General features: G+C 37.0%; 1 protein-coding gene across 1 annotated transcript; it reads right to left on the reverse strand.

Annotated features, from left to right (window-relative positions):
• Window positions 1–4,695: 4,695 nt before the first annotated feature.
• On the reverse strand, window positions 4,696–6,477 carry Hat1 (histone acetyltransferase 1). Its single transcript, XM_067756999.1, has 4 exons — window positions 6,169–6,477; window positions 5,597–6,098; window positions 5,179–5,536; window positions 4,696–5,114 (listed from the first exon to the last, which is right to left on the reverse strand). The coding sequence occupies exons 1-4, from the start codon at window positions 6,233–6,235 to the stop codon at window positions 4,827–4,829; spliced, it is 1,215 nt and encodes a 404-aa protein (XP_067613100.1). The 5' UTR covers window positions 6,236–6,477; the 3' UTR covers window positions 4,696–4,826.
• Between the last annotated feature and the right edge of the window lie 11,680 nt (window positions 6,478–18,157).

Here is an 18,157-nt window from a genome sequence, read left to right on the forward strand (position 1 = left end):
TTAAAAAAAGGAAAGTGGGACGAATACAAATCCTTTACAGACATCCGCTTTGCTGCCCTCCCTATCCCGACTGATGCCCGCGGAGGGCCAACAGACACGCACATAAACGTAAATTTAGCGCGTCGCCAATTACCATCACAGCCAAAGAGGTTGAGGATGCCATCGGTCATGCTAAACCATCCAAAGCAGTGGGCCCAGACGGCATAGCCATGCCGATGCTTAAAAGCCTAGGGAAAGAGGGTTTCAAATATTTAGCACATGTCTTCAACCTGTCTCTTTCCACCTTTTTCATACCCGAAAAATGGAAAATGGCCAAGGTGGTCCCGCTACTAAAGCCTGGGAAACCAGCTAACATAGGAGAGTCGTATCGCCCGATATCTCTCCTATCGCCAGTAGCCAAGACGCTTGAAGCCATTTTGCTCCCCTACTTCAAAGCAAATTTGCAGCTAGCATGGCTTCAGGAAACTCCGTAGCACCACCACCGCGCTAAATACCATCAGCACCCAGATAAATTGCGGTTTAAATCAAAACCCCCACCATTGAATAGTACTCGTTGCGCTAGACCTATCAAAGCTTTTGATACGGTCAACCATGGCACGTTACTGCAAGACCTGGAAGTGTGTACCCTTCCCCCATGTCTTAAAAGGTGGACCGCAAATTATCTGGGTGGTCGGCAGGCATCGGTGCAATTTAGAAACGAAACATCAAAACCATGAAAAATTAAACAAGGGGTGCCACAGGGCGGTGTCCTATCCGCACTTTTGTTTAATTTCTACATATTTAAGCTACTTCTGCCACTAGAAGGAGTTACTATCGTTTCCTACGCCGATGACTGCACAATAATGGCCACAGGCCCAGGCCCACAGATCGATGAACTTTGCAACAGAATAAACGGCGTGTGCCGTTTGATCAGGATCTACATTTTGGTGAGCACGCAGCCGCAATTGTTCCGAAAATCCAGAGCCGTAATAAAATCCCCAAATCCCTTGCTGGCAGTACTTGGGGAAACGACAAAGAAACGCTCATTACCACATACAAAGCAATTGGCCAGCCGATTGCGTGCTACGCGTCCCCTAAGGAGTCATCTCCGTAAACATTTTGAGGAAATATAGCACCTAAGACCTCAGCCGTATGAAGCAAAAAAACACAAGCAGGTCCTTGGTGAACTCCACAAACAGGCGTCGGACCTTTATGCCAGCAATTGCCCGGTGAATACAGTACTCAAGGAACAGTACCCAAAACGTGCGGAAGAGGGACGCATACTCCCCAGAGAAACGCGAGTCACTCTAGCTCAACTTCGTTCTGGATACTGTAACAGGTTAAACTCTTACCTATCCAGAATCAACCCCGACATAAAAAATATATGCCCCGCTTGCAATGTGTCCCCACATGACAGCAAGTTTCCTTGGACTCAAGTTAGAGGATATTGATGACAATTTTTGCTCGGTCGCAGCTGTTAGGTGGGACGAAGCACTGCTACAACACCAACAAAAACTTCCGCTAACAAGCGCCATTAAGGTACTATCCCGACCATCTCGGGAAGGATTTGGTATCACCACATAAAACCTTCTAGGCCATCCCGCCCCTTAGATCCATAAGGAACTTGGCGTTGGCAACCCCTTGAAAGGGTTGCGCTACACAACCCCTTGAATCAATTTGGTATTTTAATCGCCTCTTACGACAGGCATACCTGCCGTGGGTATATTCTAAGCCCCCTAACTCGCTGGGGCCTACCTCGTAAATATTCTTAACCCTCTAATCCTCCGGGGAACCTTCTTCCATTACTGAGGGCTGCACCCTTTTACTTAAATTTCAATAGGTTTCGAATTTAAAAAACTCGTCGCTCCTAACAAAGATCCCAGATTGCGAAAGTGATTTCCGGTAAGTATCTGCTTCTTATTCCACGACCAGCTAACTGCTATGTAGAATGGCCGGCAGCAGTAGGGGAGCAGTGTGATCTTCACTAAGTTGCCCTTAGGAACACAAACATCTCATGTTTGCCATACTATACACGAATTCAAGAACATTAGGTCCAAGAAGCCTTTGAAGTAAGGATAGTGATCTTGTAGCCGACCCTGCATGTTTTGTGCAAACTCCGAACGACATCTTCTAGGGCTGCTGAATTTTCTCTTAGAAACTTTTTAAAGCAGAAACAAGAATATTTGGAGAGCCTGCCATTTAAACATAATAATATTAGAAATATTTTAAGAAAAATCTAAAAAAATGTACGCTTTTGTACAAAAAAGTACTAAATTTAATACTAGCCGTGTTTTTTTTACACGCCGTATACGTTTCGTTTGCGCGTGAAAAAAAACGCCTATCGTCGGTTAGATAATGCTTAGGATACCCATCTAGCGGCTGTGGTTAAACAACTAGCTACAGCAACAGGATGTAGCGAAAAGCGGAGACACAACGCTCTGATGGCCGTAGGGTATAACATATAGCTGAATCAGTTGCGATGAATTGTAGACATACATAGAATACATAGAATTACTGTAGAGGGTGAAACAAAAACACATATTTCAGTTACATCCGAGTATAATGCGTATTGAAATTTAGTAGGACAAAATTCATGCGCAGCAATTTCAGAGGTGTATTTAAAGTTTGTCGCTTAGCAGTCCATATAAAGTTTAAGCGTAAACGGATATACGCGTGTTAAAAAACACGGCTACTATTTCACAAAAGTGTCTCTTTTTTTCTTCCCCTTTCTCTCATCCTTCGTTTTGTATTGAAGTTTTCAAAATTAGCTGTTACTACAAAGATCCCCTGGCTTTATTACATCATGCGCAAAATCACTCCTACATAGATGAGTGCAACACTTCAGCTGGCACAAGCCACAAATTTGGACCTTGTAGAGTGCGCACTGGTCACTACGTGACGTCATGTATTTGGATCAGAAGACACCCATGTAGCTTAAAGTAATTTTTTTTAGCTGGAACTGGTAGAACAGAAGACCTCATTTCTGGCTATAGCGAAGCGAGCACGCTGGGAAATGTTACATCTTTGATATAGGTTTTTCCGACTGTATGACCAAGGACGCCATGGTGTGGTGTTATCGTGCGCCGCCTACCACACCAAATCTGCTGAGTTCAAGTCCCTGGTAGTAAAGCAACATCAAAAATTTAGAAAAAGTTTCTCTAAGTGGAGTCGCCCCTCGGTAGAGGCTTGCCAAACATTCTGCTATGAAAAGCTTCTTAGTGAAAATTCAGCTACCTTGCAGATGCCGTTTGGAGTCGGCATAAAACATGTACGTCTCGTCCCGCCAATTTGTAGGAAAATCATAAAGGAGTACGGCGCAAATTGGATGAGAAGCTGGGCCTAAATCTCCTCGAAGGTAAATCGGGCCAAGTATTTGGTTTGTTATGACCAAGAACTCCTACTCACTCTGACGGTAAAGATGCCAAATGACATATTATATTTCAGAAGAGGAGCCCACATCACCAATGGACATATCATCTGTCAGCGAGTAGGCGAAGATACAAGTTATTTTGAAGATCGTCGTCTTGATGTGGATCGCGGCTGACCGATCGTCCTTCTGCTAAGCCCCATCCAGCAAATTTCTTGTATCATTCTGGCACCGGTACCTTCATTTAAAAGGACCCAGACACCCGATAAACATGCCTCTGCGACATAGCCCCTAAAACGTCCGACGTGGTCGTTATCTAAAAAATAGTTCTTATCCGATACTTGTTTCACCCATTTTTATTAGAAGTTGTTTTTACTATGCGGGGCAAAGGATCAGCGTAAAACCGGCGAGTGGAGTTAATAGTTTAATATTTATTAAGTAAGCCGGCCGATGCAAGACACCCTTTTGCAGGCGTATCTCATGGTAAACAGGCACAGACTTAACCAAATTATGTTATGGTGACCTTCCTGCAGCGACCCCAATTACTACTATTGTTTATACTTATATTTAAGAATTCATGAGCTTAACACCGGCTTATAATAATTGAATTTCAATTACTTCTATTGTTGTTGTTGTTGTAGCGATAAAGACACTCCCCGAAGGTCTTGGGGAGTGTTATCGATGTTGATGGTCCTTTGCCGGATGCAGATGCCATTATTGTGCAGTCATCGGCGTAGGAGCCGATAGTGACTCCTTCTGGGGGTGAAGGTTGCTTTGATATGTAGAAGTTAAACGAAAGTGGGGATAAGACACCACCCTGTGGCACCTCTTGTTTGATTGTTCTTGTTTTGGATGTGGATAACCATGTCAAAGGCTTTTGAAAATCATGCGCCACGACTACTATCTTTCCTTCCCAGGCATAAATGCATAAAACCAAGAAAGTGAGGTGTTCAAAATGTTCGCAAGAGGGTGATACAAAAGTAAGCATTGGTTCCTCGATGACGTAGTTTATAAGTCCTGCACTGGCTCGTGTTTGGGGCGTCCCCATTCTGCGTGCTAAAGGTCATATTATCGGCAAATTCACTCAGAAATTGACGTCTACACAAAAGATCCTGTCAAAGATATACCCAGAATATGCATCGTTGTTGTTATAGCGAAAAAAAACTCAACCATCCCCCGTCTATTGTGGGATATTAACCAACTAAGCCCAGGCAGTATCATGACATTCCTGCAACCGATTCAAATTGACCAGCGTAACTTCTCCGGATATAAAGCTTCGCAGCAGATGGAAGAGGAGGTAAAAGACGTCATATCATATTCTTACATGAATAAATTCGGAACTGTTATTGTACAATTAATAATTTAGGTTTTATTACATAAAAAATAATAATCAAATGTAGGACAATACCAGCTAAATGACACTTAAAATCTATAACATTTACTGTAAAACAAATACAAAAACTTTGCTAGGTTCACAAGCTTAATCACGTAACTTTTCAACAATTTGTTTGTATGCGTTCTCTACTTGTTCATATTCCTCATGCAATTGCTCCATACGTTGACTTGGTGTAGGTAAACGCGCTCTCAGCCATTCCGTATCCACTTTAGCTTTTTCCATTTTCTTAATATCATTTATTTGTTTATAATAAATTGCGTTCAACCGACGCTTTACATCTAAACGATAAGCATGATAATCGTCCTTATCATAAATGTTTGTATAATACAGTCGTAGTATTTCATAAACCCGGCGACACTGACGTGGATTTAGCTGGAAAGAGATGAGTATCAGTTTAACATGTGGTTTTAAATAGTTATTAGTTAAATTAGTTTACCTTGTACGTTTCGCGTGCCTCACGAACCATTTCTTTGTTAAATCCTTTTTTGATGACATCACCTCCAAAACTTTTTAGTTCCATACACAGACGAGCATCAATATAGTTGCGTAAACGCTGAAAATCATCCGATGGATCTTCCACTGTCATATCAATGACATTTTTTAATGATTGGTAATATTTATAAACAGTTTCAATGAATTTTGTGCCAATGCCAAGTTTCTGGAATGGTGGTAGCACTAATACTTGACTAATGCGCGGTCGTATGTGTTGAGGATATGCGTAGTACTCATATACAGTGGTGTAGCCAGTGGTTGCATACTGATAATCACCATTATCATTTTTATACTTTTCATAGCTGTAAGAATATAAAAATTGATATGTTATTTATTGAAAGTAGCATATTTAGTCAATATACCATACAAAGAAGCTCCATTGCGGATCATCAACATCAATATAGGATGCTGCATCAACGAACCATAATATAAATGTCTGCAAACGACTGAAGAATTTTAAGAATGCCGGCACCTTATAGTCACAATGATATAGTTCGAAGAAGTGCTCTTGTCCGTCTTCATCAGTAACACTGTGTTCGGTGATTTTTTCACCATATGGTTTAAACTTATCTGCTTTATCGAGTGTTTTCAAAAACTCATCCATATTAACAAAAAAACAGCCATCAGGTAATTTTTCCGCTATCGTTCGCACAACATCATCAGCCTTTATATCTCCGCCTGATAGTTCATCAACTCTACTGTCATATTCTATGCCAATATAAATGTGTAGAGGCCCAGCAGTGTATAAAATACGCACACATAAACCTTTATATCCGAATATGCGTTCAGATTCACCAAATATTTGATGTGCCATCATGGGATGAAATACAAGGCTGTCATCATCCAAATCTTGTTTGCGGCGTACTTTAATATGCGAAACATATATTTTTCGTGCTGTTTATCTTAAATATTTTGTATTATGCGATTGACTTACTTAATTTAAATTCCACAGCTTCGACAGCATCCAGTACGAGCTCGTCATATTCGTGTATATCCGCCATCCCTGCAAAACAGCGCGCCCTCAACGAATTTGTTTATGCCTGATTAAATGCTATGCAACACACACTTTATTAATAGGCGAGTTCAATGTACCAAGCATATATGTAGCCCCAAAATTTACTATGAAAATATATATTTTAAATTAATTAATGGAAGATGGCTAAATACTAAAATTTAGGGCGCAAAATGCAATTGCCAACCGAATGTCAATTGGTAAATTTTGACAACTGCCTGATCTTGATGTGTTTATTTGTCTTAAGTGTTGTTATAGCTATAGCTTTGTTTGTTATGGCCGAAACACAGTCAACTTTTTCTATAGATAGGTTCCGATACCTTCAACGCAACCTTATAGCCGAGACACAGTACAGTTTTTCTTATAGATGGATACGTTCAGCGCAATCTTGTGCATTCCTGTATCATCGCCACAATCAACCAAGATGTTGCGTTTGTAAATATAAAGGAACTTCAGACTTGGCAATTGAAGTTTATTTAACCTTGCCCATTCACATACAACATTTCGAGAAGCACTGTTATAAACATTCTCACTAAGCAAGAAATATACTTGCTAACATGTTTTGTGTTCTATTCATTTGTTAAATTGCAGTTATAGCTGTGAAAAGTCTTAGAAAAGTACCAACAAGGGTGAAAAGTAATTTCCCTGCAAAGTGTGAAAACACCCTTAGCCAAATCAAAATCGTCTGCATATGCTTTGCTTGCAACAGAAGTTGGCAGATGGTTACTTTTTCATGTCAGATGGCGCTAGTTTCGCTCGATCTGTCCTTCTCCATAAAAATATGTGCAATCTACTCATAATGCATAAGATTGTGTAAAACGCATTTACATGAAAAATGTTTATTGGAAGGGGATGTTAATCTAATTCTTAAGGTCGAAACACAACGGGCATTTTTATCGAACACAGTTCATTGATAGCAAATAGGGTTTCAAGAGTCGCTAAAAGAAGAAGACGCCCTTACTTTGGCCAATTACTCCGTGGTTTCTCGAGGTAGTGGCAGAATTTTATATCTAAGACTCTTGATGATAATACCTTCTATACATTTTCATGCCGAAAGTTAACAGAATGAGTGCTTTGGCGCAAACACGTAACTAAAAGTTTAGCATTTTACATTTTGACATTTTTTATTTTTTTTAGAATATTTCTAATAAATATAATTGACATAAAACACGTTTCAATACAATTTGGACCAGTGCACGAATTTGCTTTGTCAAAGATATAGTGGGGTGTAAAGTTCTTTCTGACGCGACCCTTATTTATTGTAATTAATTAATTGATTTCTAAAAATTACAACTGGCAAGGTGACTAGACAGAATGGCGCATAATCATAGTCAAAATAAAATAGGTGTTAAATTTAATTTGAGCTATTTTGACAGATAGCTCATAGAAAATTATGTCAAAAAGCTGCAAATAAATTTAAAATCTATTTTATTTGACTATGATTATGCGCCCATAAATATAAAGGAGGGAATTAATCACAACTCCCTCGATAAACTATAAGGCATGCGTTTTATGGTTTCGAGTGGGCTTCCCGCTAAAAGTAACGTGTCGGTGGCTCTTATTTATATCCTTCCACTTTGTTGCTGCATTTCAGCATATTACCGTAATTTTGGTTGTAGAAATTTTGTTTTATGTATTATTATTTTTTTTTTAATTTGAAGGAAAAATAATTATTTTCGACATTTCAAACTTTTAATTTATTTTTATACTCAGAGTATATTAACTTTGATTGTATAACAACCGTTGTACAGGTATAAAGGAATCGAGATAGATATAGACTTCCATATATCAAAATCATCAGTATCGAAAAAAAATTTGATTGAGCCACGTTCGTCCGTCCGTCTGTCCGTTAGCACGATAACTTGAGTAAATATTGAGATATCTTCACCAAATTTGGTACACTAGCTTATCTGTAGCGCTATTCACTAACTGTTTTAACTATATTTGGAGATGTTAAATTAGCTTAACATAAATTTTAACACTTTTTCGATTCACTAAGTTTTTGCCAACTCCAAATCCGATAATTTAACGTAGTCGATTTGACATGTGTTATTTTAATGCAGATTTTGTGTAAGCTGTTAAAACATTGTTTACTTTCGTTTGGTTTGTGCAAAATTATATTTTATTTAAAAAAATATGGCTTTCGAGTTGAGAAATAAAAGCAGTAATTGATCTAAATATAATATATATATCAAAAATACTTCCCTTTGCTAAAATAGCTGCATAAAATTATTGGCGCGTACAAGAAATTGATTGTTTTTTTCGATTCCTCTTTGAACTTTTCGTAAATTTTGACATTTCACTACCAGCATTGCCACATCGAAATGATAGTTAACAAGTGTTGTTAAAGCTAAGTTAGTGAATCGCATGTATGATATAACAAAGGAAAGTGTTTATGTTAAAAATCTCGTATGTAGATACGTTAAAAGTTAGTGAATACCGCTACTGGACCCAGAACAGATTAGTATTGAAAATGAGCGAAATCGGATAATAACCATATATATATATATAAAATTTTGGAAAACACAAAAAACCTGATAATTTAGTAAATAATACACCTAGAATGTTGAAATTTGACATGTGGACTGATATTGAGACTCTTGATAAAAATTTGGACAATTTTTAAAAATGTGGCGACTTGTGATAAAATCAATTTTACAAATATTATTAATCATAAGTCAAAAATCGTTAAACCTGTCGTAACAAATTCCTTTACTATAAGGAATGCTTTGAAGAAAAATTAACGAAATCGGTTAAGGACCACGCCCACTTTTATATAAAAGATTTTTAAGAGGGTTGTGGAAGAATAAAATAAGCTATACCTTTGCAAAAAAAGAGATTTATATGGTATTTCCTTTCCCAAGTGGATTTATAACAATAAAAAGGAAAAACTTCAAATTAAAAAAAATGGGCGTGGCACCGCTCCTTTTATGACAGATCAATTTTCTGTGTTTCGGGAGCCATAACTCGAAGAAAAATTAACGGATCGTAATAATATTAGGTACACAAATTTTCCCTATAACAGGAAATATTTCTAGTAAAAATGGACGAGATCGGTTAAAGACCACGGCAGCTAAGATATAAAACAAGGTTAAAAGGGTCGTAGACTACAATAATAAGCTATAACTTAACAAAAAATTGTTTTGAATCAATGATATTTCACTTATCAATCTTTATTGTAAGAGGAAATGGCGAGACATTTTTTTAAACGGGCGGTGCCACGTGTTATGTAGAAAAGTAATTTATCTGAAATGTAATGTACAATTTAAGCTCACGCTGAGTATATAATGTTCGGTTACACTCGAACCTTTACTTGTTAAAAGAATTTTCGTAACAAGTGTAATACTATTTTCACACAGACGGCTTATTGAATAATAAAGGCAATTTTCTACATTAAGACGCTTATTGAGCTCAATCTTCCCTACAAAATTCGAATCTATAATTATTTTTTTTCCCCCGTTTTAGGAATTGAATGTTCCAATTCCAATAAATGGCAAGAGGACTTTTAAATTGCCTCTTATATCGCTAGGTTAACAAACGTATAAGGGTAATATACTTGCAACATTTAGACGTGCATAAGCAGCTAACATATGTCGCAAAGTAAAAACCAGTAGCACAAATTTTCTCCTTGTAATTGCTAAATATATGGCTTGTTGCCATGTGCTTTTTCAAAATTTGCAATTCACCATGAATTATATTTTTATGTATGTATGTATCATAATTTTTTTTTTTTTTCTATTTTCCAATCTCCAATATCACTTTATGGTTGTATGATTCGAATCCAGTTATTTGTATAATCCAGTGAGTTTTAATATAATATGTACAGATGCTCTAGTCCATTCAATTGTGGTAATTATTTTTCGTTTAATTCATTTTTGTAAAAGTATTTTCGTCTTTTCAGGTGTTATATTTTATATTTATTGTTTTAAATATTTGGAGCTCATGTGAAGAAGTTCAGGACGCATTATATAAATTTTCAACTTTTGCCCAAGATTTATGGTTGTATGATTCGAATCTAGTAATTTGTATAATCCGGTGAGTTTTAACGTAATATGTACAGATTCTCTAGTCCATTCAATTGTGGTAATTATTTTTCGTTTATTTCATTTTTGTAAAAGTACTTTCGTCTTTTCAGGTGTTATATTTTATATTTATTCTGGTTATGTGTACATGACTGTTCATTAGTATATAATACGGATATTTTCAATCCCGTTATTAGTTCTTTTGCAATAAAATTTGCAGTTAGATGTATGCAACGACACTGCATAGTATATATGTTAAACAAGCATGCTTTTTCAGCATCAATTATATACACTCCGTTAAATTGTCCCGTTTATTTTCGAGAATTTTATTTCCATTAGTATGTATGTATATGAACATTAATTTTCAGTGGCCTGTTGCCAAGTGTCTTCAATGTTAAATTTGATTTTGCACGATAGCAAATATACGTATGTTTTTGCACAAAGTGCATGTTTTATTTTAACGTTTTTTGCCCGATAGCAAATGATTGTCATTTTTTGCACAATTTGCATATTTTTACAGCACAATTCGTAAGTATTTTTAATTAATTTTTGTCATATCGACTCCCGCACTATCCGCCATTTTATTCTCAAAACCGCGTGAGTAAAGCCCCTTGATAACACGCGGTTGAGTTGTGGGGAAAACCGAACTTGACGCGACGACGTCAGAAAACGAAGTCGCTATAATTATTTCATTAGTAGCTAATAGAAGTCAAAAGCACAATGCAGCTCTGTTGGCCGCGTTCCGCTTCTTAGTTTTTGGTGTGTTCAGTGCTTAAAAATGTCATTTGTCACAGTAAATGTCATTGTCTGTCAGTTAGCAATGTCATTATATGCGCTAAAAAAATTTAATTGAATTTAAAAACCAGAATTTGTTGTTTTCATAATGCAAAATAATAGTGATAGTGAGTAAATAAATATATACACACGTGGACATTAAAAATTAAATGAATTTTGTTCCTTTAGCACTAAAACCTAAAAGAAAACGGACGTTTTGGGCTGGAGAAGGCGAAGTGGCTATCCTGGATTTGTGGGAAGGGCGTGCTGCTGATCTTCGATCTTCGCGAAAGAATGGCCATATATATAAAGAGATGGCAACGAGTTGGCAAAGTTAGGCTACAATTACACCGCTCGAGATATTCAAGTCAAGATCGCAAATTTTACCCAGCGATACCGGTAAGAAAATATTTATGGTAATTCTATACGACAGCATGACACTGCTAATACGCGTCCAAAAATATCAAAGGTGTCAAAAGACGCGTAATAATCTCGACAACAATAATCCGAAACCAGAAAATAAAAATTTTATATCTGTCCGGAGATATTTTCAGTTGAAGTTGGCGATTTTCATGTGGGTGTTGTAATGTTGTCGTACCTACAAAAAATTGTGAACATAAGTGTTTTGCGCGGATATAGTTTTGGTTTCCAAACCGGTGTTGGACCCACCCAGGGTAATTTTTTATAAGCGCGGCCGAAGGCCGCCAATGCAAAAAGGTGTTCTGGCAAAAAAAAATGGGTAATAGTCTAGTTGATACGCTACCAAAAATATCGAGAATGGTGTCAAAAGATGCGTATTAATCTCGAGAACAATAATCCGATGGCGGAAAAGAAAAATTTTATCTATGTCTGGAGATATTTGCCGTTGAAGTTGGCGATTTTCATGTGGTTGTTGTTGTGTTTGTACCCACAAAAAAAATTGTGCATCACCGTGGCAGTAGCCACGGTTATACCACACACCCGGACTTGGCATGGCATAGCCCAGGGTTATTTTTTATAAGCGCGGCCGAAGGCCACCAACTCAGAAAGGTGTTCTGCGCAAAAATACTATGGATCCCACCCCCGGTTTCGGAGGTACCCGCGGGTTTTTTTTCGGTTTTTCGTCAATATCTTTTGAACGAGTTAATATTTTAACTTTCCGCCTTCGGATTATTGATACTGATGTATTTGGTAGCGTATTAGCAGTCGACCCCTCAACTAGACTGTTACCAAAAAAAGTAATTGTTTACTTTAGCTCACAACTGCTAAAACTCATCCAAAAATATCAGGAGAGGTGTCAAAAGACGCGTTTTGATCCTAGGACCACGAATCCGAAGGCGGAAATTCCAAATTTTATTTCTTTTCGGAGATATTTGCAAACAATTGAAAATTTTCATGTGGTTGTTGTTGTTTTGATGATTTTGTAGTACCCACAAGAAAAACTGTGGGTAAAAGTGTTTTGCGCGGATATAGTCGGTGTTGGACTCACCCAGGGTAATTTTTTATAAGCGCGGCCGAAGGCCGCCAATGCAGAAAGGTGTTCTGCGCAAAAATACTATGGATCCCACCCCCGGTTTCGGAGCGCTCCGGGCCATTTTTCGGTTTTTTGGAAATAACTTTTGACAGAAATAAAATTTTGAATTTCCGCTCTCGGATTCGTGGTCCTGATATTTTAGGTTGGGTTTTAGCAGTTGTGAGCTAAAGTAACCCCCGGTTTCGGAGGGACCCGCGGGTCATTTTTCGGTTTTTCGTTAATATCTTTTGAGCGAGTTAAAATTATTAATATTGATATCAAGACGCGTCGTTGGACACCTCTCTTGATATTGGACGCGTATTAGCAGTGTCATGCTGTCGTATAAAATTACCATATTTATATATCAATTAAATTAAAAGTGGGACTAAGCAAACATAATTTGTTTTAGCAAAGAAAAAGCGGAAATGGGTCCTTCGGGAGGATCACCGTCAATATGGCCGTTTTATGCCAGAGTGCATCAAATAATTGGTGGCTTTAAGGCCAATCGATTTTGTGAACTTATGTTGGAGAGCATCGATGGTATGTATGTATATGTGTATCGTATGCCAACCATAACCATTGCTATCCTTTCCGACAGAAACTTTTGACGGCCTCTCGGCATTACTACAAGGCCTGGAAGGGTATTTCTATTGATTTGTAATGCTGTTACGGTCTGCTGCTACGGTCTACGGCTACGATCCACTTGGGAGCGTGTTCACGCGAACACACCTAGTGATGTGGCGAAAGTGACGAAAAAAGTATCGAAAAAGACAAGAAAAAAACAGACCGGCCATCACGAGTGAAAAAAGCCATGAGTTTCCGGAGAATTGTGATGTTGGCGGCAGCAAAATTTTGAGGCGGGCCGAAAAAGAAAAAGAGAAAAACGGATCGTATAACATCCGTGAACACAACTTCACCAGCAAGGCGCCAACTGCCTTATCAGCACCATTGCTGCCTCAACTGCACATCCCCACGTATATTTAGCTGATCGCCAAACACCCTATCCGGCTGTGCAAGTATTCAAGCGGCATTGGGGAAGAACCAAAAGACTGCAACGAGGAATTGCAGGCCGGTGCCTTAGACCAACTGCTAGAGCAACAATCAGGGGGTAATAAACTATACAAAACGTCAAGTGATGCAGTAAGTCGGCGTTTCACAGTCACTCCTAGCGAGGAAAGTTATAGTGATTCCGACTCGGACGGCACTGCGCTAAATGGTGACGAGAACCATTGCAATCCGAAGATGAACCCCTTTCTCTACGTGTACGAAGTACCATACCACCTCCGGAAAAACGTTCGACACCAATTCCGCCTCCAGGGCCAGCAGCACGCTGAAGCGTAATACAACGAACGGCAGAATTAGCACCAAGTCATCCAGATAGTAAAGGTCTACACAGAATTTCATTGCCACCAGGTTAGCTCCATCACCTCGGACCAGAACCTGAACCACATACTGGGTGAGTCCGTTCCTTTATATTTTGCCTGCGCGCGAGTGAACTTATAATTAGCTCTACAAGTTTTTTTTTAACAAAACAAGAGAAGGTTCGCCACCGGCACCAGGTTGATGAGGAATAACCAAAGCATACGCACCACCCTATATGAAATGGTCATATAGCTAAAGCAGCCAAACCTATGTACAAAATTTTGATAATTCACTTGTAAATGTTTTGATTTCGTATCCGACATATTTTACCGCGTTAAAACGTTAGTTAAATTGTTTTGAACAGTGGATTAGATTTTAATGTGTAAAGGCTTGTATAATGTAGGATGTCGTACATACACCTGCGAGCAATAAAATTGCAGCAAAAATGATACGCAATTTTTATCATTTCCAAAGCAAAATTCTCATTGTTGTATGGAACAAAATTATATATATAACCTGGAACTCGTCTTAAATTAGGCTACATCGCTCTCCAAAACGGTTTCGAAATTGGTTGACAGTCGTTGTTGTTTAAATCAGTAAATCCGGTTTTACAATTGAGGGAGATGGAAATAGAAGATTAATTGCTGCAACTTGCAAATCAATTTGCTACTTTTTTTTACTCCCAGATGTACCTATCATAACTATATACTACTATGCTTTTGTACTAGTATAAGCCAATTTAAAAGAGACCATTGGAATTATCTGCCAGAAAATAGACTGTCATGTCAAGGCGACAAACTTCGCTAAATCGTAATATATTTTCAATGTATAAATCCAACCAAATTATATAGTAATGCGATCAGCCTTTAAACGTATGCTATTATGGTTTATTTGTATGTACGTACGTGCAACCCTTTGCAAGCACCAATTATGCCAATGTTGAAACATTTTCCCTGCAACTTTTTTTTTTTATTCTGGACAATCAAAGTATTTTATAATTAACACGAACACATACCTAAATGTTATACACGTATTTATTAACTTTTACTGCCTACAATTGAAATAACATAGCATTCAGTAAGACTCATTTAAGATAGGATACATATACACGCATAGGCATTCAATGCCATTTGGAAAATTTGATCATAAATTTTGTAAGTTACAGAAAAACTAAGTCGCAATATTGTTTCGGTTTCACTTGTGAATTAGTGACTTATTTGTTATACTAATGCAACCATCCCTACTTAGCACTAGATCAAAACTTATCCAATATTGTATTTAGCATTTGTCTAGTATATCATTTGATTTCATGAGATCTTATATGTACAACAATTTTCTAGTTTTTAGTACACATGCATATATGCATACATTTAAATTGTATAAATACCCTAACTACTCGCGCAATCATTCTTGAATTTAATACAAAAATGAATATTACCTTGATTCAAGCACGTTTCACCCAAACGAATAAAGATATATATATATATACATATATATTTTTTTGGTATGGATAATCACTCCTACCAGTGAATATCCATTTCTTTTTTCTGCATATATTTTGATTCCTTCACTTCTAACATACCTACCTACAGACATGCATGTACCGTAGTTCATGAACTAGATATTTTTTTGTTGGGTACCTTGTTGGTAGAGATAAGGAAATCCATTCATATGTAAAGAAATTCACGGATGTGCAGATTCAAAAATCTTACTAATCCCTACCTACCCAATAAGTTAAATAGGCTGCTCTATGTACATAAACACATCAATAGTAAGTTAACTTAACAAAAACTTGCTATTAGACAGATAACAGAATTTATGTACGCAAAACAGAATAGCATTTAAAGAGGGTATTTAGAAAGAAAGATACCAAACACATTATTATAATAAATCTATTATAGCGATAGGTGCCAACCCAGGGCATTTTTTAAGGATTTTTCACTAGGTGGCCAAAAGAAAAATATCTCCTCGACATGACTGACCATACCGGTCAGCTTTTGAATATTGCCATTTTTGGTCAAAAAAAAACATGCTGTGGCAACCGTGGTTGTGACTCACTCATACCAAAACATTTGCAATAAAACAAGTAATCCCAGGAATAGTTATTTTTCATATCCAACTTATTACATACTTGGCCAAAATTTTTTTATTATATGCTGACAAAAAACCCTCGAGCACGTGCAGAATTTGTAGAATTTATATGTCACGGAAGTCGTGAGTACCTATGTTCTTTTTCATATAAATCCTCATTGATAGTATATTTGATGAACTATCATTAGAGTTGGGATTCTACCGGGTATTTACCATTTTTATGGGTAAATACCGGGAAAATACCCGGAATATTCCTTTTTTGTATCTTTTTTTGGGTATTTAAAAATCGTTTGAATCGAGGCTGCTTGGAATTACAATTCAGCAATTAAATTTATACACCATTTGAAATTAAAAAAATTTTTATTTTAAACAAACAACCCAGCAAACACTCGGAGTCAACAATTAGTCTGAAAGGAGTCCAAACTTTGGATCGTTTGCACTCGTTATGAACTCATTTAGGAACCTGAAGCGAATGCTATATGCTTAAATTTTGCCTCTAACATAAGTCTTATACAGACCTTCTTCCGATATGATATATGAGCCTTATTGGCGTCATATACTGCTAATTTTGAGCCTTTTAATGACACTACTTCAGGGCTTTTAGGAAGAATTTTTGACATTTATCCGAAGCGGAAAACATAGGGGAGAATGTGATAAAACTCACATGAGGATAAGATAGAAATGAAATAAATATTAGTTGAGTTAATTATTTATTTAGAATAAATTGTCGCAGAAAAATTTCAGAGTTTTTTTCCGGAGCTGCCTAGTTTACTAATTCTAATATTTTTCGTTTGTTTATAATTTCATCAAATCGGAGTCATAAAAGACTCTAAGGTGATAGCATTTTTGAAGCTTTTGAACCATATTAAACTCCAGAACTGTAAGAGAATATTTATAAGGGACACATATTTACCCAAACAAACAGGCTCACGGCGCTCATAATTTAAGAATCCGAAACGAATCCAAAATAAGTGGGCAATATAGGAATCAGAAAAGCGTCGAAACGCGTAGGAGGGTAAAAGAAAATTTAATTTTTGCCTTTTATTTAACGGCCTAAAAGCTCCTAATCTTGCATGCAAAAATTATCATTTATCAACTATTTATGTTCGTCACAGCGAGTTTGGAACAAATTTTGAAACTTTGTTACGATCACTGTTCATTTTAATACAAAATGAATTACATTTGTACATTATTTTTACCCTTCCTATTCTTTTATTGTATAATAGGCCGGGTCGATTTATGGGGAGGCAAAAAAATCGCCCATTGATCTGTGAAAATCATATTCTAGGGATCAAAATAAGAAACTTTTCCGAAGGAACCATACCTCTAAAACGAATTCTGATGTCCCCCCCTTTGGGTCGAACTTGCAAATTTTGAAAAATCCCACTTTGAAATGCCTATGTTTTTTTCTTTTTGGAGTTTATTTTTCTCTTTAGAAATTTATTTAGTCAGAACATATGTAAATGAAAAAATGAATTTAACTTAGTAATAGAAAAGAAATTAAAAAAATTATTAGAAATTAGCGTTTTTACAACCCCCTTTTAAAAGCAAGGCATCACTGTGATGCATTTGCATGTCGTAAACATAGTTGTGTGGGTTTTTTATTCAACCGTTTTAAAAAATGAAGGTATCACTGTGACACAATTGCAGATCGTAAAATTACTTGTGTTGTTTTTTTTAAGCCACCACAAGACACAGCAGGTAGAATTAAAATTTCCCCTACCCAAAAGTTCGACCCAAAGGGGGGACATCAGAATTCGTTTTAGAGGTATGGTTCCTTCGTCAAAGTTCCTTATTTTGATCCCTAGAATACGATTTTCACAGAGCAATGAGCGATTTTTAAATCGACCCGCCCTATTGTATAAGCATCTTTTTTAGGCTCAAATGATTTACGTTAATAGGCTCATATAGGACGACCATTGCAAGAAGGAAATACATTGGTTTCGGCCTCCAATTGAGCACATACTGGCTGTAAAGGCTCCAATTTAGATATTTTTCCGACTCTTTTTCGACTCAAAATGTTTACTGGGTAAACTTAAATATTTGCAACGGCATGCATTATTGGCTAAATATTTTTGAAAAACGCTGAATTACAGATTAAAACTAATTCAACCGATAGCATAATGGATAACTACCCACCAATATAGGACAAATTGGATACATTTTGGAA

Source organism: Eurosta solidaginis, chromosome 1 (genome assembly GCF_040869045.1).
Source record: "Eurosta solidaginis isolate ZX-2024a chromosome 1, ASM4086904v1, whole genome shotgun sequence".
In the NCBI taxonomy this organism is placed as follows: Eukaryota; Metazoa; Arthropoda; class Insecta; order Diptera; family Tephritidae; genus Eurosta; species Eurosta solidaginis.